Source organism: Suncus etruscus, chromosome 4, assembly GCF_024139225.1.
Source record: "Suncus etruscus isolate mSunEtr1 chromosome 4, mSunEtr1.pri.cur, whole genome shotgun sequence".
NCBI classification, from domain to species: domain Eukaryota; kingdom Metazoa; phylum Chordata; class Mammalia; order Eulipotyphla; family Soricidae; genus Suncus; species Suncus etruscus.
In genome coordinates this window covers 14,236,627-14,260,233 of record NC_064851.1, presented here as the reverse complement: position 1 = coordinate 14,260,233, position 23,607 = coordinate 14,236,627, and the positions used below count along the sequence as shown (strand labels likewise).

Genomic DNA, 23,607 nt, shown 5'->3' with positions numbered 1-23,607 from the left:
ATGGAATGCAATGGTTTAAGTGGGGGTTGTCTAAAACACTCTTGAACCTGGGGGCACAGAGAGGAGAAGAAAAAAATAGAATGGAAGAGAAGAAAAACATGTGAGGGTCCAGCGAGTTAGCACAGCGGTAAGGTGTTTGCCTTAGACTCAGAAGGACGGTGGTTCAAATCCTGGCGTCCCATATGGTCCCCCCGAGCGTGCCAGGAGTGATTTATGAGTATAGTGCCAGGAGTAACCCCTGAGCGTTGCCGGATGTGACCCAAAAAAAAAAACAAAAAAAAAAAAAAAAAAAGAAGAAGAAAATCGGGCCCGGAGAGATAGCACAGAGGCGTTTGCCTTGCAAGCAGCCAATCCAGGACCAAAGGTGGTTGGTTCGAATCCCGGTGTCCCATATGGTCCCCCGTGCCTGCCAGGAGCTATGTCTGAGCAGGCAGCCAGGAGTAACCCCTGAGCACCGCCGGGTGTGACCCAAAAAACAAAACACAAACAAACAAAAAAAAAAACAAAAAAAAAAAGAAGAAAATCATGTAAAATAATGGGGACAATTGTCAAGAGGACACACATACATTGGTGATATAAGAAAGGACAGAACTACACATCCAAACCAAGTAGTCAACAACAATGAAATCATGAGACTCAAAATATCTTTAAATTTTATTTATTTATTTATTTATTTATTTATTTATTTATTTATCTATTTTTGGTTTTTGGGTCACATCAGCAGCACTCAGGGATTACTCCTCGTGCTATGCTCAGAAATCGCGCCTGGCAGGCTCGGGGGACCACATGGGATGCTGGGATTTGAACCACTGTCCTGCATGCAAGGCAAACGCCCTACTGTCATGCTATCTTTCCGGCCCCATGAAACTCAAATTTTAACAACCAAACTCAAAAAGATGCCTGTTAAGATTGGTCTGGGGAGGGGCTTCGGTGGGTATGGGATGGACTCTGGGAACATTGCTGAAAGGAGGTTGCTATATCCAGTGGTGATGGATTCGTGCTGAACATTGTATGTCTAAAACTCAACTGAGTGTAACTTTGTAAATCATAATGCTTTGAAAAAAAATACAGAACAAGCAAATGAATAAAAGAAGTCAATAAATCAGAAGGGCCAGAATGGTAGCTAAACAGACTGTGCACCTACAATGGCAGATAGCCAACCCCCTATTCAACCTCCCAGCACTGCATATATTTCCCTAAACATTACAATATTACCCTGCAAACAAGAACAAATGTGCAAATGATGAGTCTTTTTTTTTGGGAGGGGGTCACATCCAGCAGCACTCAGAGGTTACTCCTGGCTCTATGCTAAGAAATTGCTCCTGGCAGGCTCAGGGGACCATATGAGATGCCAGGATTTGAATTCTGCTCTATGGGACTAGAAACTTACTCTACTCAAGACTGTTCCAAGTCATTTCACCTCTTTATCTGTCTTTTATTTTTTTTGGGGGGGGGGACACACCCAGCAGCACTCAGGGATTATTACTCCAGGCTCTGCACTCAGGAATTACTCCTGGCAGGCTTGGGGGACCATATGAGATGCCAGGATTTGAACCATCGTCCTTCTGCATGCAAGGCAAACACCCTACCTCCATGCTATCTCTCCAGCCCCAAATTATGAGTCTTTAGGCTTCCAGATTGTTCAATGCAACCACGAACTGAGAGCATAGTTTAACTTCTGCTCTATGGGACTAGAAACTTACTCTCAAGACTGTTCCAAGTCAGTGCACCTCTTTATCTGCCTTTTATGTTTTTTTTTTTTTTGGGGGGGGGAGGGACATACCCAGCAGCACTCAGGGATTATTACTCCAGGCTCTGCACTCAGGAATTACTCCTGGCAGGCTTGGGGGGCCATATGAGATGTCGGAGATTGAACCCAGGTTGGCAGCATGCAAGGCAAATACCCTACCCATTGTGCTATCGCTCTGATCCCTGCCTTTTTATGTTTTCTGTAAACTTCTAATACTGAGTTGAGTACTTTAAGTCATTATAGAGATCGGTAAGTAAGTTATTGAATACAGGAATTCCGGGAATCACTGCTGTGTAGATGAGTTGGGCAAGAACTGTTAGTGACCTCATAACTGGGTAGCTTATGTCAAAGATGGGTTTCAGTGATAGGATGTCCACTTGGTGTCTGCTAGAGATTTCCTTCTGTGGGAAACTCACACATTTGGGGTTGAGAGTCTTATGAGCAGAAACAGATCCTAGTAGCGTCAGAGAAGTGGAATTTGTTGAAACTGCCTCTGTTCATGGAAATGTGTCTTTGGGGAGGAGAAAATCTGGAAGGGCCGAGGACGGGAACCTAAGAATGGAGATTGTCTCATCTGGTTGACTAAAATGGCAAGCTGTGCCTTGAACGGTTGCCTGTGGGATTTAGAGATGATGGCTAACCTAGTTCTTGGGAAAATGATTCAGCCAATTTATAAGGAAGTGCAAAGCCCTTAGAAACATGCGAAATCTGTCTATTCCTGGTTCTTATTAACTGGAATAGCTAAAGTGAAAGTGAAAGAGATTGTTTGCTAGAGTTAGGCCTCAGGTTCCAAGGGGACACTGGAGAGACGATGTAGGAAATAAAAACACACACCACACACACACACACACACACACACACACACACACACACACACACACACACATGAGGGAGAAACTGGTTCAGGAATTTCAACACAGAGGCCTTCGCTCCTAAGAAGCAGGAAGCTCAGTGGGGAAACTCAAGAGAGCATTTTCCTGCAACCCGAACGGCATAGACCATATCTGGAGGTGGGATTAGGTGGTCTAAACACCAATCCAAGGTGCTACATTCAAAGATGTTCCCAACCAGTGAGTAACAAGGCGTGTTCTGAGTGAGATGGGATCTTATTAATCCCACAGTTGGATCAGACCTTCGTGCCTGACCCAGATCAGATTTAGGTTGATATATTTATGATATGATATTTAGTTGATATTTGCAACTAACTAGCCTTAAATTTAACCACAGAGGGGTCTGATAGTATAGCGGTAGGGTGTTTGCCTTGCATGCAGACGATCTGGGATGAACCCAGGCATCTCATATGATTCCCTAGCCAGGAGCGATTTCTGAGCTCAGAGCCAGGAGTAACCCCTGAGTGCCATTGGGTGTGCCCCCTCCCCCCAAAAAAATCTAACCACAGAGAGAAAAATCGTGCCAGGACAATAGAAAAGAAAATACTTTTAAGGCCTTTGGTCACTAATGAGGTCAATACAGAGGGAAGACAGACCAATAAACTCTGGGATATAGTCTAATGGAGCACCCTAGTTTTGTTCACTGGAATCAGCTTTCGTCACAGCCTTTCCTGAGATGATTGTTGTTTTTTGTTTTGTTTTGTTTTTGGGTCACACCCAGCAGTGCTCAGGGGTTACTCCTGGCTCTACGCTCAGAAATGGCTCCTGGCAGGCTCAGGGGACCATTTGGGATGCCGGGATTTGAACCACTGACCTTCTGCTTGCAAGGCAAATGCTTTACCTCCATGCTATCTCTCCAGCCCCTCCTGAGATAGATTGTGAGAGTAATTATTGATTATTGTCACAAGGTAGACAACATGTTTAGGTTAATACAAGACCTGTAGCTCCCATGAGCTACTACAATTAGTTCACAACAAATGTAGGTTGATCCAGTAACACATAAATCACCTTGGCTGTATTAACCTTGGCTGTGGCCAATTCTGGTCTGATCCTTGACAATCAAAAACAGTCCCCTGAGTCCCACCACCAGGAGTGATTTCTGAGCATAGAGACAGGAGTAAAACCCTGAACACTTTTTGACATGGCCCCAAAACAAAACAAAGACAAAGGAAAAAAGAAAGCTGGTCTGTGGATTATTCATAATGACTTTGAGTGACAATTAAATTCAATCTGCTGAATTTTGGAGACATGAAAATTAGTGATCCTTGGGGGAAGGAAAGAACAACTTTCAAAAATCATCAAAAATCGCCATAGGCGGGGTTGGAGCAGCACACGGATGATGACCTGGGATGAATCCCGGTTCCATCCCCGGCATCCCATATGGTCCCCTAAGCCTGCCAGAAGCGATTTCTGTGTGCAGAGCCAGGAGTAACCCCTGAGCACTGTTGGGTGTGATCCAAAAACCAAAAAAAAAAAAAAAAAAAAATGAGAGAGAGAGAGAAAGAAAGGAAGCAAGGAAGGAAGGATGGAAGGAAAGCCATGGGGGATTTTATTTTAACTTTTTTTTGGGGGGTTGAGGGTCACAACCAGGAGTGTTCAGGAGCTGTTCCTGGCTGTGTTCTGGAGTGACCCCCTGTTGCTCACTGTTGTGCTCTAGATTTGAACCAGAGCTGGTTGTGTGCCAGGCTAGTACCGCACTCACTGTACTATTTCTCTGCCTCCCAACTCCTATGAGATTTTAGACTCAAACCACTGAACTTTAGCATCCACCATGGAGTCACTCTGGCTAGGACAACTCAATTTTAGCGAAAAGACATAAAAATATCTATCAACAGGGCCCGGAAAAATAGCACAGCGGTGTTTGCTTTGCAAGCAGCCAAACCAGGACCTAAGGTGGTTGGTTCGAATCCCGGTGTCCCATATGGTCCTCCGTGCCTGCCAGGAGCTATTTCTGAGCAGACAGCCAGGAGTAACCCCTGAACACCGCCGGGTATGGCCCAAACACCAAAAAAACAAAACAAAACAAAAAAAAAAAAACCCAAACAAAAAAAATATCTATCAACCCTTGGGGCTGGAGTGATAACACAGCTGATAGGGCATTTGCTTTGCACATAACCAACCCAAGTTTGATCTCTAGCAACCCATGATGATCTGATAGTATCCTGGGTACTGCCAGGAGCAATTCCTCAGAGCCAGGAGTAAACCCTGAGCATCACTGGGTATGCTCCTCCAAATAATCTACCAGGTGGAGATTTAAACTATTAAAAACTACCAGGTGTGGGGCCGGGAAGGTGGCGCTAGAGGTAAGGTGTCTGCCTTACAAGCGCTAACCAAGGAACGGACCGCGGTTCGATCCCCCGGCATCCCATATGCCCCCCCCCCAAGCCAGGGGCGATTTCTGAGCACATAGCCAGGAGTAACCCCTGAGCGTCAAACGGGTGTGGCCCAAAAACAAACAAACAAACAAAAAACAAAAACTACCAGGTGTAAATAAACTCTCAGGGCAGACACAGATCTTGAGGAGACCATTGATTATCACCGGAATGGTCCTAGTGGTCTCTGGCAGTGCAGGGCCCAAGTACTAAGCACTAGATCCTTGGGAATGAGCACTGAAGTGTGGCTGGTTGGCTGGGTATCATCAAGATTGGTTCCTCGGCTCCTTGAGCACTATTGAGAGACAGACCAAAAAACCCAAAACAGGGTCCAAACAATAATATAGTATGTAGGGTGCTTGCCTTGCACACAGACAACCCAGCTTCAATCCCCAACACCCCACCCATATGGTTCTCCAATCTCCACAAAAAGTTGTCCCTTATGCAGAGCTAGTCATAAGCCCTGGGCACTGCCAGGTGTGGTCTAACTTCCTCTCCACCCCACCCCCCAAAAAACCCCAAATTACACAAATAACAAAACTTTCCCAAATTAAAACAGCAACAACCTGGGGCCAGAGAGATAGCATAAAGGTAGGGCATTTGTCTTGCATGCAGAAGGTTGGTGGTTCGAATCCCGATATCCCATATAGTTCCCCCAAGCCTACCAGGAGCGATTTCTGAGCGTAGAGCTAGGAGTAACCCCTGCACTGCCTGGTGTGATCCAAAAACCAAAAACCAAAAAAAAAAAAAAAGCAACAATCTATAAAATATAATGTTGATTAGAAGAAGTAATGCATAAAAAAATTCATGTTACAGGATTCCATTTATAGTTATGTATAGCAATGCAAATTAATTAGTCAAATAGTGGCTTTTGGGACTGGAGTGATAGCACAGTGGGTAGTGTGTTTGACTTGCACATGGCCAACCCTGAGTTTTATTTACAGCATTCCATATGGTCTCCTGAGCCTGCCAGGAGTGATTTCTGAGCACAGAGCCAAGGGAAACCTGTAAGCGCCACTGGGGGTAGCCCCTAAACAAAAACAAAAACAACAATGGCTCTCAGATAGCACATCAGTTGGGCATTTGCCTTGCTTACAGCCAATCACAGAAGGACCTGGGCTCAATTCCCAGCATCCCATATGCTTCCCTTAGCCGGCCAGGAGCGATTTCTGAGCTCAGAGTCAGGAGCAACCCCTGAGCACCTCCGGGTGTGGCCCCCAAAACAAAACAACAGAAAAAAAAACTGAATCTCTTCAGGATCTAGATCTCCATAACACACACTGGGATCCCAAGTGTATTGAGTGGCTCTAAAATAGTCTAGAAAATTCTCTAACAATGTTCTATATTTCAGGGACAGGAAAAATAGTACAGGAGAGAAGGCACTGGCCTTGCACATAGGGTTTTCTGAGAATCACGAGTGTCACTCCTGAGCACAGAGCCAGGAGTAGCTCCGGAGCACCAAAGGTCTGACTTGCCCTCCACCCCATGTTCTATATATTCTTCTGGAATGGTGACATGGATCTGCATATGTCATTGTTCTTGAGACTGTGCACTTAGGATTAGTACATTTCACATATTGTATTACATGTACACACATGTGAAGTGTTTCATATGTGTTTTAGCCTATGGGTCAACATGCTGCTAGACAGTGGGGCACTCACCTGGGCCTCTGGTTGCTTCCTATGAACACTTCCCTTTTTTTTTGTTTGGGCCCCACCCGGCGGTGCTCAGGGGTTACTCCTGGCTGTCTGCTCAGAAATAGCTCCTGGCAGGCACAGGGGACCATATGGGACACGGGGATTCGAACCAACCACCTTTGGTCCTGGATCGGCCTGCTTGCAAGGCAAACACCCGCTGTGCTATCTCTCCGGCCTGAACACTTCCCTTTTTTTTTTTTTTTTTTTTTTTTTTGTGGTTTTTGGGTCACACCCGGCAGTGCTCAGAGATTATTCCTGGCTCCAGGCTCAGAAATTGTTCCTGGCAGGCACGGGGGACCATATGGGACGCCGGGATTCGAACCGATGACCTCCTGCATGAAAGGCAAACGCTTTACCTCCATGCTATCTCTCCGGCCCCCAACACTTCCCTTTTTAAGATAAAATTATGACTGGACCTGCCCTGAAGTTCATTCATATCATGATTGCAAGGTTCTTTTCAGCAAGAACTCTCAAGAAACTTTGGGAGCAGAAGATGAAAAGAAAGCGAGAGAATGGGAGTCAGAGCGATGTGCAGCGGTAGCCTTGCACGCAGTTGATCCAGGACACACCTGGGTTCAATTCCCCAGCATCCCATATGGTTCCCCAAGCCAGGAGTGATTTCGGAGTGCATAGCCAGGGGTAACCCCTGAGCGTCACTGGGCGTGCCCCCAAAAGAAATTAAAAAAAATTAAAAAGAGAGAGAATGAGTGGGCAAGAGAGAGAGAGAGAGAGAGAGAGAGAGAGAGAGAGAGAGAGAGAGAGAGAGAGAGAGAGAGAGAGAGAGAGAGAGAGAGAGATGACACATGGTCTTGGAGGACTGCTTTTATTTTATATTTGCTGTTTTTGCCTTGAGGTTTTTCTGGTCTAGGGTTTCATGAGCTTCCTCCTTATGAGTGAATTTAGACACTAGGGACAGGAAATTCAAGTCTGGGAAGAGACAAAAGAAGAAAAGACAAATCAGCTCAGTGAGGTACATCAACCAGACCGTTTAAACAAAAGAGGCTTAGCTGGGGACTTGTCTGGTTCTTGTACCTGGCTGCAGCACATGGGTGTATCTCTTTGAAGCCAAAAGCTGTGTTCAAACTTTAAATCCGGCATGTCAACATCACATAAAAAAATCATCACTGGGTGCTTACAATGTGTTATGACTTATATGTAATGACAAAAAGTAAAGAAAGAAAGAAAGAAAGAAACCCACTTAAAATTTGAGGTTAACTTAAGCTAATATGCATGTACATGGAAATGTAAAAAATACTATGCCTCTAATGTTTAAGGAGTTATGTAAGTTTTATGGCTTTAGATTGCCTTGTGTGCTGTTAAGAAATATTATAATGTGTTACAATCTGGGGACTTGAGGGACAAAGTAATTGTACATGAATTCTGTTTTATTTATCTTAACGTTCTTTGGCTGAAAGTTCAAAGTTAAGGTATCAGCAAGGGGACTTCTTCTGAGAATTATGTTATGGGTGATTGTCCTTCCACTGTAACTTTACCTTGTCCTCTTTCTTTGCATCTTTGTTCTCATAATTCAAAATAAAAAAATTTAAAAAGAAAAAGAAAGAAAGAAAAAGGACAAAAAAAAGAAAGAAAGAAAAAGGACAAAAAAAAAAAAAAAAAGAAAGAAAAAGGATAAAAACTGCAATGAATGGGGCCAGAGAGAGCACAGCATAAAGGCGTTTGCCTTGCTTGTGGCTGACCAGATACAGATCTAGTTCTGGCATCTCATATGGTCTACCCAGCCTGCCAGGAGCGATTTCTAAGGGTAGAGCCAGGAGTAATCCCTGAGCACAACTCGGTGTGAACCCCCCATCCCCCCCAAAAAAAAACCTGCAATGAGGAGCCAGAGTGATAGCACAGCGGTAAGGCTTTTGCCTTGCATATAGCTGACCTGGGACGAACCTGGGTTCTATTCTCGGCATCCCATATGGTCCCCGAGCCTGCCAGGAGTGATTTCTGAGTGCAGAGCCCAGAGTAACCCCTGAGTGCGGTTGGGTGTGACTCTAACACCTAAATAAATAAATAAATAAAATAAAAAGGGAAGTGCAGTTGGGAAGGCATTTTTCTTGCTTGCTGCCAACTCATGTTTGATCCTAGACACCCCATATGGTCCCTTAAACCCACCATGAGTGATTCCTGAGTGCAGAGCCAGGAGTAACCGCTGAGCACCTCTGAACGTGGCCCTGAAAACAAAACAAACCAAACAAAATGTTGAAGAAAAAGGACTAAGTGGAAATTCCTTTTTTCTTTTTTTCCTTTTTCCTTTTTGAGCATACACCCATAGCTGGAAGGGGTCTGTGATTGGGAATATAGCTGTTGCCTGGGAGAAGAAAGGGGAAGAAAAAGACAGCAAGGGATCTTGGAGGGCAGCAGGAAACAGGCTACATGAAAGACTTAGCTAGAAGCCATGTGGAGAAATGCACATGGCGGTTAGGGCTGTGTAATAAAGCTGGCTGTCTCCTGAAACTTCACCTGACTGCTTGTGATTCTCTCTGCCATTTTCCTGCAACCTTCAGACTTGCCAGACAAGGGGTACAGTCGCCTTGCCAAGAAAGGCCTTACCCCAACATTAGGACTCTATTTTATATTAATACAACATCCTACCCACTGGATTATTGCTCTGGCCCCAAAGAAAATTTAAGTTTGACACAAATTTGACTACTCTTTTAGTAGAGTTGTAAATTAATAAGGAAAAAAAGTACCATTCATAGATGGTTTGTGGAAACAACATAACACTTGGGAAATTGTTCAATAGAAAATAATAGTAAGAGGTGTAAATGGTTAGTGGAAAACAAGTTACAGATGACTCTTTAACGTATGAAAATGTTAACAATGAAATGAAAAACTTTTCTCATGATAAGAAGTGATGGAACTGGAGTTGTGTGTTTTTTTTTTTTTTTTTTTTTGGTTTTTGGGCCACACCCAGCAGTGCTCAGGGATTACTCCTGGCTGTCTGCTCAGAAATAGCTCGTGGCAGGCACGGGGACCATATGGGACACCGGGATTCGAACCAACCACCTTAGGTCCTGGATCGGCTGATTGCAAGGCAAACACCGCTGTGCTATCTCTCCAGGCCCTGGAACTGGAGTTTTAATACTGGGAGATCTCTGAGCACAGAGACAAAAGTAAGCCCTGAGCACTACCAGGTATAGCCTAAAACTGAAGAACACAAACCAAAAAGAAATGCAAATAAAAATGACACAGAGACAATATGTACACATTGGCAAAGGAGAAAATATTGAATAGTTCACCTCAACTGCCGTGTATATATGAAAACAAATTTTTAAAAGTTTCAGAGACCAGAAACCCCCTCGGCCCAGAAATCTTTGCTAAGTTCAATCTCTTAGATGGAAATTTGATATTTATCAAAATAAAATACAGGTGACTTCTGACTCACAGTTTTATTTTTAGCAGACTTATGTGTGGGGAGGGATTTGGAGCCACACCTGATGGTGCTGGGGCGGGGAATGTACGCCTGACACTGTATTAAGGGGGTTCCCCATGGTGCTCAGTGCCTGCTAATCAGGTGCTCCGTCCTTTGAACTGTCTCTCTGGTCCTTCAGCAAACTTTTTTTTTGGAGGGAATGATAGAGTAATATGGGGGTTGGTCCATACTTGATAATGTTCAAGGTTACTCCTTGGGGATTATTCCCTCTATTTCTTGGGGGATCATTCCTGGTGGGCTCAGGAGATGATGTGGGATGCCAGGGATCAAATCCTGGTCGGCCATATGCAAGGCAAGTATCCTTCCTGCTGTACTATTGCTTTGAACCACACAAAATAATTTTCTGTTGTTTAAGCAATATTCAGGTTACACTGGTTTGCAGTGTAATGAGAAGATACTTCTAGTAACAGAGACCTCATAGGCAACATTGGGATTTGCACATGACCAGGGATGGGAACTGAACTCAGAAGCAATCTCATAACTGCTCTGCCTGTAAGGCAGGAATTCGACCATAGAGTCACCTGGTCCTGCATGGCACTCGTGTCTCACTCCCAGGCTCCTGCCTTGCACAGCAGTCTCTTCAGTCCTTTGTACCATCTCCCCTGGTTCCCTTAATACTATTTATTGCAAAAAGTTTCTTCCTTTTATTTGGTAGAAAACCACATATATGGATGTGCAGTCATGTAGCTTTATATTTTTATTTTTTTTTATTTTAGGTTTTTGGTTCACACACAGCGGTACTCAGGGCTTCCTCCTGTGCTCAGAGATCTCTGCTGGAGGGGCTTGGAGGATTCTATGGTATGCCAAGGAGTTAGCTCAGATCAGCTGCGTACAAGACGAGTGCTCTACTTATTGCACTATCGTTCTGGCTATTTTATATAGATAAAAATGATTAATTTTTAAAATCTAAACACAAGGGATTGGGGAGATGACTCAGAGGGCCAAATTTTTTTTTTTTTTGGGCCACACCCAGTGACGCTCAGGGGTTACTCCTGGCTATGCACTCAGAAGTCGCTCCTGGCTTGGGGGACCATATGGGACGCCGGGGAATCAAACTGCGGTCCGTCCTAGGCTAGCGCAGGCAAGGCAGGCACCTTACCTCTAGCGTCACCACCCGGCCCCAGGGCCAAATTTTTTGCTTTGTATCTGGGAGCTCCAGGTTTGATCCCTGATAATTCTTTTTTTGGTTTTTGGGTCACACCCAGCAGCACTCAGGGGCTACTCCTGGCTCTATGCTTAGAAATTGCCCCTGGCAGGCACGGGGGACCATATGGGATGTCAGAATTCGAACCACCGTCCTTCTGCATGAAAGGCAAACGCCTTACCTCCATGCTATCTCTCTGGTCCCCCTGATAATTCTTGACCCTTTAAAAAGTTCCTCCTCCTCTCAAAAACAAACAAATGTACACACGTGTGGGAACACACACACACACACACATACACACACACATACACACACACATCAGGGATGCGCTCAATTCCCAGCACTGCCGAACGACGTAAAGTCTGACATATTGGAATAATATGCCATCAATCATCAAAGATTCCTGTGGCCTGCAGGAGCAGCACAGTGGAACTCTCCAAAGATATAGCTCACCACTACTTATTTCTTCTCAAAAAAGGAAGTTGGATCTAGCACGTTCGTTGGTGGTCAACCTTAAATAACCCATCTGCTAGGACTCTAGGCTACGTGTTTGCAGTGAGAGTTCTGACATTAGAGCCTCAGAGGGCCCTTTTATGGAAGGAGCAGGCAACTACACTCCACGATCCTTCCAGCTGAGATAGTCTCTATTTCTTGCAGCAGATAAACCTCGAGTGCTGCCCTGCTCTCCAACATTTACAAGCCAGAGCTTCAAAAAATGGTGTGGGTTTTGGGGTTTGAGAGATAGTATAGTGGGTAAGACACTTGTCCAGGTTCAACCCCTGGCTTCCCATATGGTCTCCAGAACACTGCCAGGATTAATTCCTGAGCACAAAACCAGGAGTAACCCCCATACATTGCCAGGTGTGACCCAAAAATTAAAAAAAAAAAAGTCATGGGCTTCTTTGTTTGGGGTGGGGTGGGGAATAAAACCAGACCCCCCCCACCAAAAAGAAAGAAAGAAAGAAAGAAAGTGACATTTTGCAGTGTTCTTAAGGAAGTTGCAAGAGAAGAAGTGATTGGGAGGTGTGGGATTTTGGGCCACACCTGGCTGTGCTCAGGGGTTACTCCTGGCTCTGAGCTCAGGCCTGGTGGGCTCAGAGGACCATAAGGGATGCTGGGGATCGAACCCAGGTTGGCTATGTGAAAAATAAATGCCATACGCACTGTGCTATTGCTCAGGCCCCAGAGAGATGATTCTTTGAGAAAGCCCTTTTGACCCCTTTGGGGACATTCATTTTAGAAGGAAGGGAGGGTGAAGTTTAACCCCAAAGGTCTCAAGAGCAAACTGTTCGGGCGCAAATCCCAGCTGTCATTGGCAACCAAATTGGCAAGTTATACAATACTGTCCTTATCTCAGCTTCCTTATCTGTTCATTGGAATAATCACAATCATGTTGTTTTCATGGGGTTGTTGTGAGGGTTATTTTAAGTTCTCATGGAAAAGGTTTAAAAGGAACATGCTGGGCCCGGAGAGATAGCACATCGGCGTTTGCCTTGCAAGCAGCCGATCCAGGACCAAAGGTGGCTGGTTCGAATCCGGTGTCCCATATGGTCCCCCGTGCCTGCCAGGAGCTATTTCTGAGCAGACAGCCAGGAGTAACCCCTGAGCAACGCCGGGTGTGGCCCAAAAACCAAAAAAAAAAAAAAAAAAAAAAAAAAGGAACATGCTTAGGCATGCTGAGCAATTCCTGGCTAATACATACAGATATATTTTTTTAATAGTTTTGTTTGTTTTAGGCGACACTTAGTGCTCAGGGATCACTTCTGGTGGGGTTCAAGAGGCCATATGCACTGCAGGGGATCAAACTGGGGCCAGTTGCACATAAGGCAATAGCCCTACCCACTGTATTATCTTCCTGACTCCTCTATCTATTGGTGATTGTTTTGGCCATATCTGGTGGTGCTCAGGGATCCTGAGGAGCGAGTGCTGAATCCGGGGTTCCTTTGAGCAAACCATATGGCTAGCCATTGGAGCAGCTCCCAGGCCCCTGACTTATTCCCCCCCCCCCCCCCACAACCTGAATGCTGTCTTCAGACCCTTTCACAAAGTATCTTCATGAGATTATAGTTCAATGTTTGGGCCTTTGCCTTTGAAAGGGCCCTGAGCCCAAGAAAATATTCAAAGCTAGCTCTCAACATTTATCTCAAATCCTCTTTATTTGCATGTGGTTACATTTTGTAAATACACTTGCTTTTTTTTTCCTCCAGAACTTTCCCTCATGCCCACACACCCCTGCCTCTCCAATGCTCCATTGTGACTCCCTTTGCTCCGTGGGAAACGGGAGATCTTCAGTGACACTCCATCTTCATCATCTGGGGTTCATCTCTGTCCAGGGGAAGTGTGGGTGCCTGGAGGCTCTCAGAAGCTTGGGCATGAGCACCAGGAATCTGCCGGAGGCCCCAAGGGTGTCCTCCCAAGTGGCCGGTCAGCAGGCTCTCTCCTGTAGCATGCTTGGGGTGTAGAGTGCCAATGGTGGGTGGCAGCTAGTGTCTTGGGCTTGAGGGCACCTGAAGCATAGCTGGCACAGCACCCTGCCTGGGAAGAGAGGGGCTGTGATGCAGGCTCAACTGGCTTCGGTCACAGTCTGCAGAACCTGTTCTCACACAGGGGTGGAGCCCCAGCCCCTCCCAGTAGGACTGACTCCTTGGGCTGCCCAAAGTGCCCTGGGTCCTGTGCAGGTCAGGCCGCTCAAAGCGAAGATGCACGGGAAACCCCGCTTTCTTCTGGCTTTTCCCAGATGCCACCAGGCTTGGGTGACAGATTGGGTCTTAGTTCCTGTTAGAGGGCGTGATATCCCAGAGTCTCAGTTTCAGCCAGGTGACAGGCTTTGCCATCTTCCTGGTAAGGAGTGGAGAGGCCAGGAGGGCCCGGGGCCCCCTCTTCTGGAATAGGGTACGGAGGATCTGGGGAAGCTGGGGGATCTCCAGAGTCCTGTGCGCCCCCTAAGACTGGTCCATTGTAGATGTAGATGTTGCCAGTGACAGTCACAGACCCACCAGTGACATGAATGCCGTTGGTACCTTGTGGGAAAGGGGAACAGAGTGAGAAAGGTTAGTGGGTACGCATTTTCCAGCCTTGTTTCCTTGCCTCTTTGTGCCACTCTCATTGGCTAAGAGCAGCTGAAACTCTGCTCTTTTCTGGGTCTAGGGTATTTGTTCCCTTCCCGTTCTCTCTGGTTGCCATGTCTGGCTGGAGGCTGGACACTTGGCCTGACTTTCCTTTCATGCCAGGCTACTCTTTTCTTTGGCCAGGGTTTCAGGGGCCCGCCCACTCCACCTTTAGACCAGTGCATCCAAGCTCTTGTCCTGCCCACCCAAACTATTACCCTGCCCACCCAGCCTTTTGCCCCAGATACCCAACATATCACCTACCCACCACTCCCTGAATTGGGCTTACCATGAGCCACTTGACCTTGGTCAGGAGGCTCAGTATCCAGCTCGTTGGACTGGTCCTCAGGGATTCGTTGTTGTGGCACTTCCTTCTCCACATCTGGGATGATGGGGGGCCCAGCCAGGGCAGGGGCCACGTCTCCAGAAAATGGCAGAAGTGGCTTTACCAGATCAGGGAAATGCTGGTTCGCCCTCTGGGGCTCCCAGCTTTCATTCACAGCAGCAGATTCTCCTCCCTGCAGGAGAGGCAGAGGGTGGGGAAGAAGATGTGGGGTATCCCCGACTCTACACTGCAGCCCTCACAGGCTCCCTGTCCCAGGGCCTTTGCACTGGACACCTGATCTTCCTAAAGAACTATTCCTCAAGAAATTCCCATGGGCAGCTCCCTCCTATCTCCTGTACCCCATCCACCCACCAGCTTCTCAAAGAACCCCACTATGTCTACACTAACAAACCCCCATCCTGTGCCACTGCTGTCACTGCCCATGGCCCTGTCTTCCTTCGTGATCATCAGCAAGGGTCGTATTTCTTTCATTTACTTCTTGCCGCTTCAGGAGGGGAAGGATTTGGTGCTTTCACCGCCTTCTCCCTGGTTCCCAGCAAATTACGTGGCACTTGCCATGTGCAGTTACTGATGAATTAAATGACATATGCATGTGGAGTATGTCTATACCCCCTGGCCCCTTCCCATCCCCTTCTCTGCGCTTGTCGAGGCTCAGCTCCCCCATTACCTCTGGGCGCCTCTTGAGCAGGGAGCCTGCAATGAAGAAGGAGATGGGTCAGAGGACCTTCAGATGACTGTCTTCCTTACCACCACCCTATAATATTGCCCACTCCATGCTCCCTGAGGGAACAACCTACAGCATGGAAGGTGACTAGAGATTATGTGTGTGTTAGGGGCAGGCATGAGGGAGTCTTAAAGGTGTGGAGGGGCAGAAGACTTGTCCCCCCCAAAGAGCAGAATATTCACCTGCTCTAGCCAGTGGTGTGGGCACAGTGCCCACTCCACTCCTGCATTTGACTCCTTACCAAGCTTTCTGCAGAGCGAAGGGTGACTCTTCCAAGCCAAGACGATGATAAGCAACAGAAAGAAGACCAGCGGCAGCAGGATGGCCAATAGCAGCGTGTCTTCTGCCAACGTGTCTTCTGGATAGTGGGTGAGAGGGTGGAGAGAAAAGATGGTAAGTGACATCTTTCCACCAGCATTCCTCCCAGCAGAATAAGATGCAGAGCCCTTAGGTGACAGACAATGAGGGGGAGTGCTACATTAAACTTGGAGGAGAGTTTCCGCCAAGAAAAACTGGTCTCCAGCTAGGAAAAATAAACTCTACCATTGCTGATGTGTTTTTTATTTTGTTTGTTTTGTTTGTTCTTTGTTTTTTTTTTGGCCACACCTGCTCAGGGGTTTACTCTTGGTTCTGCACTCAGAAATTACTTCTGGCAGGCTTGAGGGGGACCATATGGGATGCTGGGGATGGAACTTGGATCAGCGCGTGCAAGGCAAATGCCCTACCAGTTTTACTACTGCTCCAGTCCCCTAATTGCTGATGTTTGAGAGAAACTCTACCACAGCTAATGTTCAGGGGTGGGGTGAGGTGGTAGGACAGATGCCCCACTGGCTACAGAACAGGCTCAGGCAGTCTTTGTTTATTTTATCTTTTGTTTTGCTGTTCAGGGCTTACTCCTGGCTCTGCACTCAGGAATCACTCCTGGTGAGACTCGGGAGACCACACATGGTACTGGGAATCAAATTCAGGTCAGCTATGTGCAAAGCAAACACTCTACCTACTGGACTCTCTCTTTCTGGCCCTAAATATGATAGTCATGTGAATGAAGATGAGCTTGAGTTGGGAAGCAAACCAGGGAGTGTGGAGTTTGGGGCTGTAAGCAGATTAGGTCTCAGGGAAGAGCTGTGTTTACTTTCTTTTTTTTGGGGGGTCACACCCAAAAAAGATTTCTGGCTCTGTGTTCAGAAATCACTCCTGGGCCGGAGAGATAGCATGGAGGTAGGGCATTTGCCTTGCATGCAAAAGGACGGTGGTTTGAATCCCGGCATTCCATATGGTCCCCTGAGCCTTCAAGGAGCAATTTCTGAGCATAGAGCCAGAAGTAACCCCTGAGCGCTGCTGGATATGACCCAGAAACCAACCCCCCCAAAAAAAGAAATCACCCCTGGCTGGCCTGGGGTACCAATTGGAATGCTGGGATTCAAACCACCATCAGTCCTGAATCGGCTGCATGCAAGACAAACACCCTACGACTCTGCTATCTCTCTGGCTCCAAGAGCTGTGTTTAGATGCTGGACTGCCCTATCTGTCCCCAGAGTTTACATTTACATTCAACTGTATCTGCTGGGGAGGTTAGAGAGTACAAGGCCTCATCTGAGAGCTTTGCCTTTTCTGACTCACCTCATTTGTGGCCATGAGGAGGATAGAATGGGAGGCAGGGAAAGGAGTTGAAATTTTGGGCCCCAAGTTTCCTGCCCAGCTGGGGGCCTTCTCTTTTTTTTTTTTTTTGTTTTTTGTTTTTGGTTTTTGGGTCATACCTGGCAACGCTCAGGGGCCACTCCTGGCTCTCCACTCAGAAATCGCTCCTGGCAGGCTCGGGGAACCATATGGGATTCGAACCACCATCCTTCTGCATGCAAGGCAAATGCCTTATCTCCATGCTATCTCTCCGGCCCCTGGTATTCACTCTTTTTTTTTTTTTTTTTTTTGGTTTTTGGGCCACACCCAGCGGTGCTCAGGGGTTACTCCTGGCTGTCTGCTCAGAAATAGCTCCTGGCAGGCATGGGGGACCATATGGGACACCGGGATTCAAACCAACCACCTTTGGTCCTGGATCAGCTGCTTGCAAGGCAAATGCCACTGCGCTATCTCTCCAGGCCCTGGTATTCACTCTTGACTCTGTGCTCAGGAATTATTCCTGGCGGTGCTTGAGAAACCATATATAGTGCCAGGCATTGAATTGGGGTCAACGGTATGTAAGGCAAGAGCTTTACCTCATGTAGCATCTCTGACCACATTCAGTCATCTGTGCCGCATTGTTAAAAACTAAAAAGAAAATGGCCAGGGGCTGGAGCGATAGCACAGCAGGTAGGGTGTTTACCTTGCACGCGGCCAACACACATGATCCCCAACATCCCATATGGTACCCCAAGCCTGCCAGGAGTGATTTCTGAGCACAGAGCCAGGAGTAATCTCTGGGTGCCGTTGGATGTGGCCCAAAAACAAAAACAACAACAAAAAAGAAAAAGAAAAAAATAAAATGAATTAGAGAGCTTTTCTTGCATATAGTCGATGCTGACTGAGCACCCCCAGGAGTGACTCCTGAGCACAGAACACAGAGCCAAGAGGAAACTCTAGGCAATACTGGATGTGAGCGCCCCATCCTCCAAAAAAAAAAAATCACATGGATAAAATCAGAGTGATGGTATATCAGGTAAGGTGCACACACTGACCCACGTACAATACATGAAATTATATGTGGTCTTGTATATGGTCCCTGAACCTCACTAGGAGTGATCCTGAGCACAGAATCAGGCATAAACCCTAGAGCATTGCTGGGTATGCCCCCCAACAAAGCAAAATGAAAACAAAACAAATAAAAAAAAGAGGTTATGAAAAAATAAATATGAATGAAAATTCCAGCTACCAAACATTCCAAGGACTCCACTTTCAGAAAACAAAGTATGTTTAGAGATATGTAAATGTCTGGGAGGAAATAGATTAAAAAAAAAAAAAAGGTAGGGCCCGGAGAGATAGCACAGCGGCGTTTGCCTTGCAAGCAGCCGATCCAGGACCTAAGGTGGTTGGTTCGAATCCCGGTGTCCCATATGGTCCCCGTGCCTGCCAGGAGCTATTTTTGAGCAGACAGCCAGGAGTAACCCCTGAGCACTGCCAGGTGTGGCCCAAAAACCAAAAAAAAAAAAAAAAAAAGGTAAAAAAAAAAGTGGAGGGGCCTGGGGCCAGAGAGATAGTACAGCAGGTAGAGCGCTTGCCTCGCATATGCTTGATTCAGGCATGGGGGACCATATGGGATTCAATCCCCAACACCCCACTGAACCCCTAAGCACTGCTAGGAGTCACCTCTGAGCACAGAGTCAAAAACTGTCCCTGAAGCACCACTGGATGATGGGTGACTCAGTCCTTCTCCCCCCAAAAGTGGATGTGCCTGGCTGAAGAGAATTTGATCTCAGGCATGACATAGTTCCTGAGCACTCCCAGGAGTAACCTGTGAGCACCATCAGGTGTGACCCAACTATTCCACTCCCCCGCAATAAAGATCCGAAAGGGTGGAGTGCAAGTGATGGGGCTTGGAGTGAGTTTGATTTTTATCTGAATTTCCTGGTTTTTCTTTTTTTTTTTTTTTTTTTTTTTTTTTTTTTTTTTGTGGTTTTTGGGTCACACCCGGCAGTGCTCAGGGGTTACTCCTGGCTCCATGCTCAGAAATTGCTCCTGGCAGGCACGGGGGACCATATGGGACGCCGGGATTCGAACTGATGACCTTCTTCATGAAAGGCAAACGTTTTACCTCCATGCTATCTCTCCGGCCCCAATTTCCTGGTTTTTCAACAAGCAATATGGCATCATATTGGCATCAGCGTCAGACTGAGAAAGGCCTCTTAGCAGGTTCTACCATCTTTGATCTGAGGCCTCTGGAGCAAGCCTGGACCTGTTTGAGCCTAATTTCCTCAAGAAGTTGGGAGGATGATGCTGGAACTACTTCAGCTCAGAGGAAGAGAATATGAGTGAACCCCTGACCCACCCTCTGTGTCTGGTACTCCTCTAACTCCCAATGAATGGAGATGCTGATGACTAAAAAGTGACTAAAGAGGCCAGAGTGATAGCACAGCAGTAGGGCATCTGCCTTGCACTTGGCTGACCTGGGTTCTATCTCTGGCATCCCATATAGTCCCCGAGCCTGCCAGGAACGATTTCTGAGTGCAGAGCCAGGAGTAACCCCTGAGCACTGCAGGATGTGGTAAAAAACAAACAAACAAACAAACAAAACAACCAATCTGGGACCTGAGCAATAGCACAGTGGTAGGGCGTTTGCCTTGCATAAGACTGACCTAGGACGGACCTGGTTCGATCCCTGGCATCCCATACTAGTCCCCCAAGCCAGGAGCAATTTCAGAGTGCATAGCAAAGAGTAACCCCTGAGCGTCATCGGGTGTGACCTCCCCCCCCAAAAAAAAAAAAGAAAAAGAAAAACCAACCAACCAACCAAAAAAGTTACAAAACAAGGGCCAAAGAGATTATACAATGGATAGGGCATTTGCTTTGCATGGAGCCAAGTCGGGTTCCATCCCTGGCATCCCATATGGTCCCCTGTGCTTGCCAGAAGTGATTCCTGAGTGCAGGAATAACCCCTAAAGTCTGCCTGTGTGACACAAAAACAAAACAACAGTTAATAAAATATACTCTCCTTTGTAAATAACAATCAGGAAAATCAGTCACTTCTTGGATTAAAATAAACAAGGAAGAGCCAAATCTGGCATCACCAAACAATGAACATGTGTCCTTTAACAAAAGGATTCATAGACTAGGGGTTGGAAAAATAACACAGTGGGTAGGGCATTTGCTTTGCACACAGCCTACCTGAGTTTGATGCCCTGCATCCCATATGGTCCCCTGAGCTTGCCAGGAGTGATTCCGGAGCTCAGCCAGGAGTAAACTCTGAGGCTGCTGGGTGTGGCCCAAACCTCCTCTCTCCCCAAGCTTACAGGCAATGCTGGGGATGGAACTCAAAGCTCCAGCCTTCAAAGCATGTCCCCAGAATATAGAGCCATCTTTGTGCACTGGACCATGAAAATTAAAAAGGTGTGTATGTTCCTATGTGTGCAAGAAAATCACCTTAGACTTACTCCGTTTTTCTCTTTAAGACACTTTCTCTTTGGGGCCGGAACCATAGCACAAAGATAGGGTATTTGCCTTGCACGAGGCCAACTCAGCACGAACTTGGGTTTAACCCTCGGCATCCCATATGGTTCTCCAATTCTGTTAGAAGCGACTTCTGAGTGCAGGGCTAGGAGTAACCCCTGAGCACCGCCAGGTGTGGTCCAAAACCAAAAAGAAAGAAACTTTCCCCTTGGGGCCCAACTGATAGCACAGCAGAAGGGAGTTTGCCTTGCACACTGCCAACCGGGGCAGACCCAGGTTCCATCCCTGGCATCCCATATGATCCTCGGAGCCTGTCACTGAAAGGTTCAGAGAGCAAAGCCAGGAGTAAACCCTGAGTGTCGCTGGGTGGCCCAAATTTCTTTTTTTTTAAAAAGTTCCCTTTTGGGGCTGGAGAGAGATAGCATGGAAGTAGGGCATTTGCCTTGCATGTAGGACGGTGGTTCGAATCCCGGCATCCCATATGGTCCCCCAAACCTGCCAGGAGTGATTTGTGAGCATAGAGCCAGGAGTAACCCCTGAGCGCTGCCGGGTTTGACCCAAAAACCAAAAAAAAAAAAAAAAAAGTTCCCTTTTGGTGCTAACGTGCTAATAGGTAGGGTGTTTGCCTTGCATATGTCTAATGTGGGTTTGCTCCTGGGTTTGTCCTGAGTTCAGAGCTAGGATTAAACCTTGAGCATTGCCAGGTGTGACCCCTCCCCCCAAAATAAAAAAATCAAAATATCCCATCTTTTCTCTTGTCCAATTCTAAGACAGAGGGTTTCACCTTTTCTCCTCAGTCATTTATTTTGGTTTTTGGATCATACTCTAATGTACCTGGGAGCTAGTCCAGACTTGTGTTTAGGCGTGACCCCCCTGTTGGTATTTAGGGGGCCACAAGTGGTACTGAGGATTGAAGTCTGTCTCATGCAAGGCGAATGTCTTACATCCTGTGCTATAACCCTTCTTTATTTTTAGATATGGGCTATTAAGGCATTTCCCCAAGTTCTCCCACTCCCCATGTCCCTCAGCCCCGGCTTCTCACCTGGCCCTTTCGGGATCGGTGTCATTGGAGGAGACTCTGATAACTTGGGGGGCTCTGTTGGATGTCCACAACTGGTGTCGGACGTGGCGGTGCCCGGCGCTACCTCCACTAGGCCATGGGCCTCACATCTGCAGTAGAAAGAGAAAGTCTGAGTTTCAGCTGGGCCTAGGACTGGACATAGGGACTGGACATGGGGATAAGCCCCTTCAGTTGAATGCGGCCACAGATGTTGAGGGCCACAGATGGGGCACACGCACCGGGTGTGGGGCCTGCATCGAGCCTTGAGGGACGTGTCATTCTGGAAGAATCCTGCTTTGCAGGCCACGCAGTAGCTGTCCACGCTTTGGACTTCACCTGGCAAGAGAGGAGTCAAACTGGAGAAGAGGCCAGAGAACCCAGGACTTAGTCCCCCAGCATCTTCCTTTGCCCCTCACCTGAATGCTCCTTCCATTCTGCCCTTCTGCCCTTTCTGTCCTCTTGCCTCTGTCTGAGACCAACCCTCTGCCCCGAAACCCATGTGGAGAGATCCCAAACCTCATTGTCTCTGTATCTTTCTGCAGACCTCCATGTGGGTGCCAGGAAGTGAACAGACACAGGATGGGGCGGGGAGGGAAGGCCAGGAGAACTCACTGAGGTGGCTACAGCACCCTGAACACCCCCATTCCCATCGCAGGTGCCCTTTGCCCTATGACCTCTGACCTTCCAGGGTGGCTTCCGTGCCAGGCTTGCAGTGGGGCAGACTCTCGCAGTGGTTACAGTTGGAGGGGTCCTCAGTGGCACAAGCCATCTCGGGCAGGCAGGTGCATTGAGTTTGTTTTTGCCTGGTGCAAGGCGAAAGCATCTGGAAGCCCAGCACTGTGGAGTGTGTGTGGGGGTACGAAAGGGAGCTCAGAGGAGGAGACAGCCACATCTCCCTCCCTCAATCCTACCCACTCCTGCCCAGTCCCACTCCCTCACCGGCGTCGCACGGCCGGCACAACTGGCAGTAGTAAAGGTGGTTCCACTTCTCATTGTAGGAATTCTGGCTGCACGGGGCGCAGGTGGTGTCCTGGTTGCCCATACACGGGACTGCGACGTGTTGGCCTAGGGCGACAGAGCGTCAGGCCGGACTTTGGTCCCCTCACCTCTGCAGCGCTCTGTGACCCTGGCCTGCCTGCAGGCCCATTGCCTACCTGCGGCTGCCCACACATACCATCTCTCCCAGCTTAGCTCTGCTGCAGACGCTGTTGGAGGTCTGGAGGTGCCCCGAACCCCTGTCCACCCTGCAGCCCCTTCTTCCCATCCCATGGGGCACCCCCTCTGGCCTGGGCCTCTCACCTGGCGGGCAGCGGGAACAGCATAGCCCATGCTCGAACAGGTAGTACTCCTTCTCCGGGTCCTGGCAGTCTGTGTCCTCCGAGGGGTAGGGGAGCATCTTCTAAAAGAGGGAGGCCAAGGGTGGGGTATGGGGGGGACAGAGAAGAAGGATCAGGGGTGCACACAGGAGAGGAAAGATGGGGCTGCCCAGACCACGCCTTGCTCCCCTCGAGGGGCTCCCACCTTCACCGGCGCCAGGGAGTAGGAATAGGAGGAGGCGGCCAGGAAAGCACAGAGGCCCAGGACGAGGGGTGCCCATGCCAGGCCGCAGGGGGAGGCGGCCCGGGGCAGGCGCATGGCGGCCCGTCGAGCGCGGCTGGACGGTGGCGGGCCCGAGGAAGGCGGCCGGACGGCCGGGCCGGGCCGGGCGGACAGACAGCGGCCCCGGCGCGCCGGCTGGGCTGCGACGGCACGGGCGGCCGACGTGCCCCGGGGCCCAGCGGCCAGGCCAGGCCTGCAGGGCTCCAGCGCCTGCTCAGGAAGTGGGAGTGGGGCGGCCGGCGGGCGGCGGGGCGGGGACAGGGAGCGCTGGGAGCGGCGGCGGCGGCCGGGCGGGCGGCGGGGCTGGCGCAACCGGGAAGAGGAACAGGCTGGGCCGGCGCGGCGCGGCGGGCGGGAGGGGGCGGCCGGGAAGGCACGT

General features: G+C 48.2%; 1 protein-coding gene across 1 annotated transcript; it reads right to left on the bottom strand.

Moving 5' to 3' along the window:
• Nucleotides 1-13,432: 13,432 nt before the first annotated feature.
• LTBR (lymphotoxin beta receptor) lies at nucleotides 13,433-23,314 on the bottom strand. Its single transcript, XM_049772047.1, has 10 exons — nucleotides 23,151-23,314; nucleotides 22,929-23,028; nucleotides 22,569-22,694; nucleotides 22,311-22,466; nucleotides 21,869-21,965; nucleotides 21,612-21,739; nucleotides 15,714-15,815; nucleotides 15,416-15,441; nucleotides 14,692-14,920; nucleotides 13,433-14,315 (listed from the first exon to the last, which is right to left on the bottom strand). The coding sequence occupies exons 1-10, from the start codon at nucleotides 23,262-23,264 to the stop codon at nucleotides 14,074-14,076; spliced, it is 1,320 nt and encodes a 439-aa protein (XP_049628004.1). The 5' UTR covers nucleotides 23,265-23,314; the 3' UTR covers nucleotides 13,433-14,073.
• Between the last annotated feature and the right edge of the window lie 293 nt (nucleotides 23,315-23,607).

What these genes read in the sequence shown, in the direction of transcription:
- LTBR (XM_049772047.1), bottom strand. Translation starts at nt 23,264, where the DNA reads ATGCGCCTGCCCCGGGCCGCCTCCCCCTGCGGCCTGGCATGGGCACCC. An exon ending in ACCGATCCCGAAAGGGCCAG is followed by an intron (nt 15,816 to 21,611) that starts GTGAGAAGCCGG and finishes ACACGTTGGCAG; the next exon opens with AAGACACGCTGCTATTGGCC. An exon ending in TGCTCAAGAGGCGCCCAGAG is followed by an intron (nt 14,921 to 15,415) that starts GTAATGGGGGAG and finishes CCTCTCCTGCAG; the next exon opens with GGAGGAGAATCTGCTGCTGT.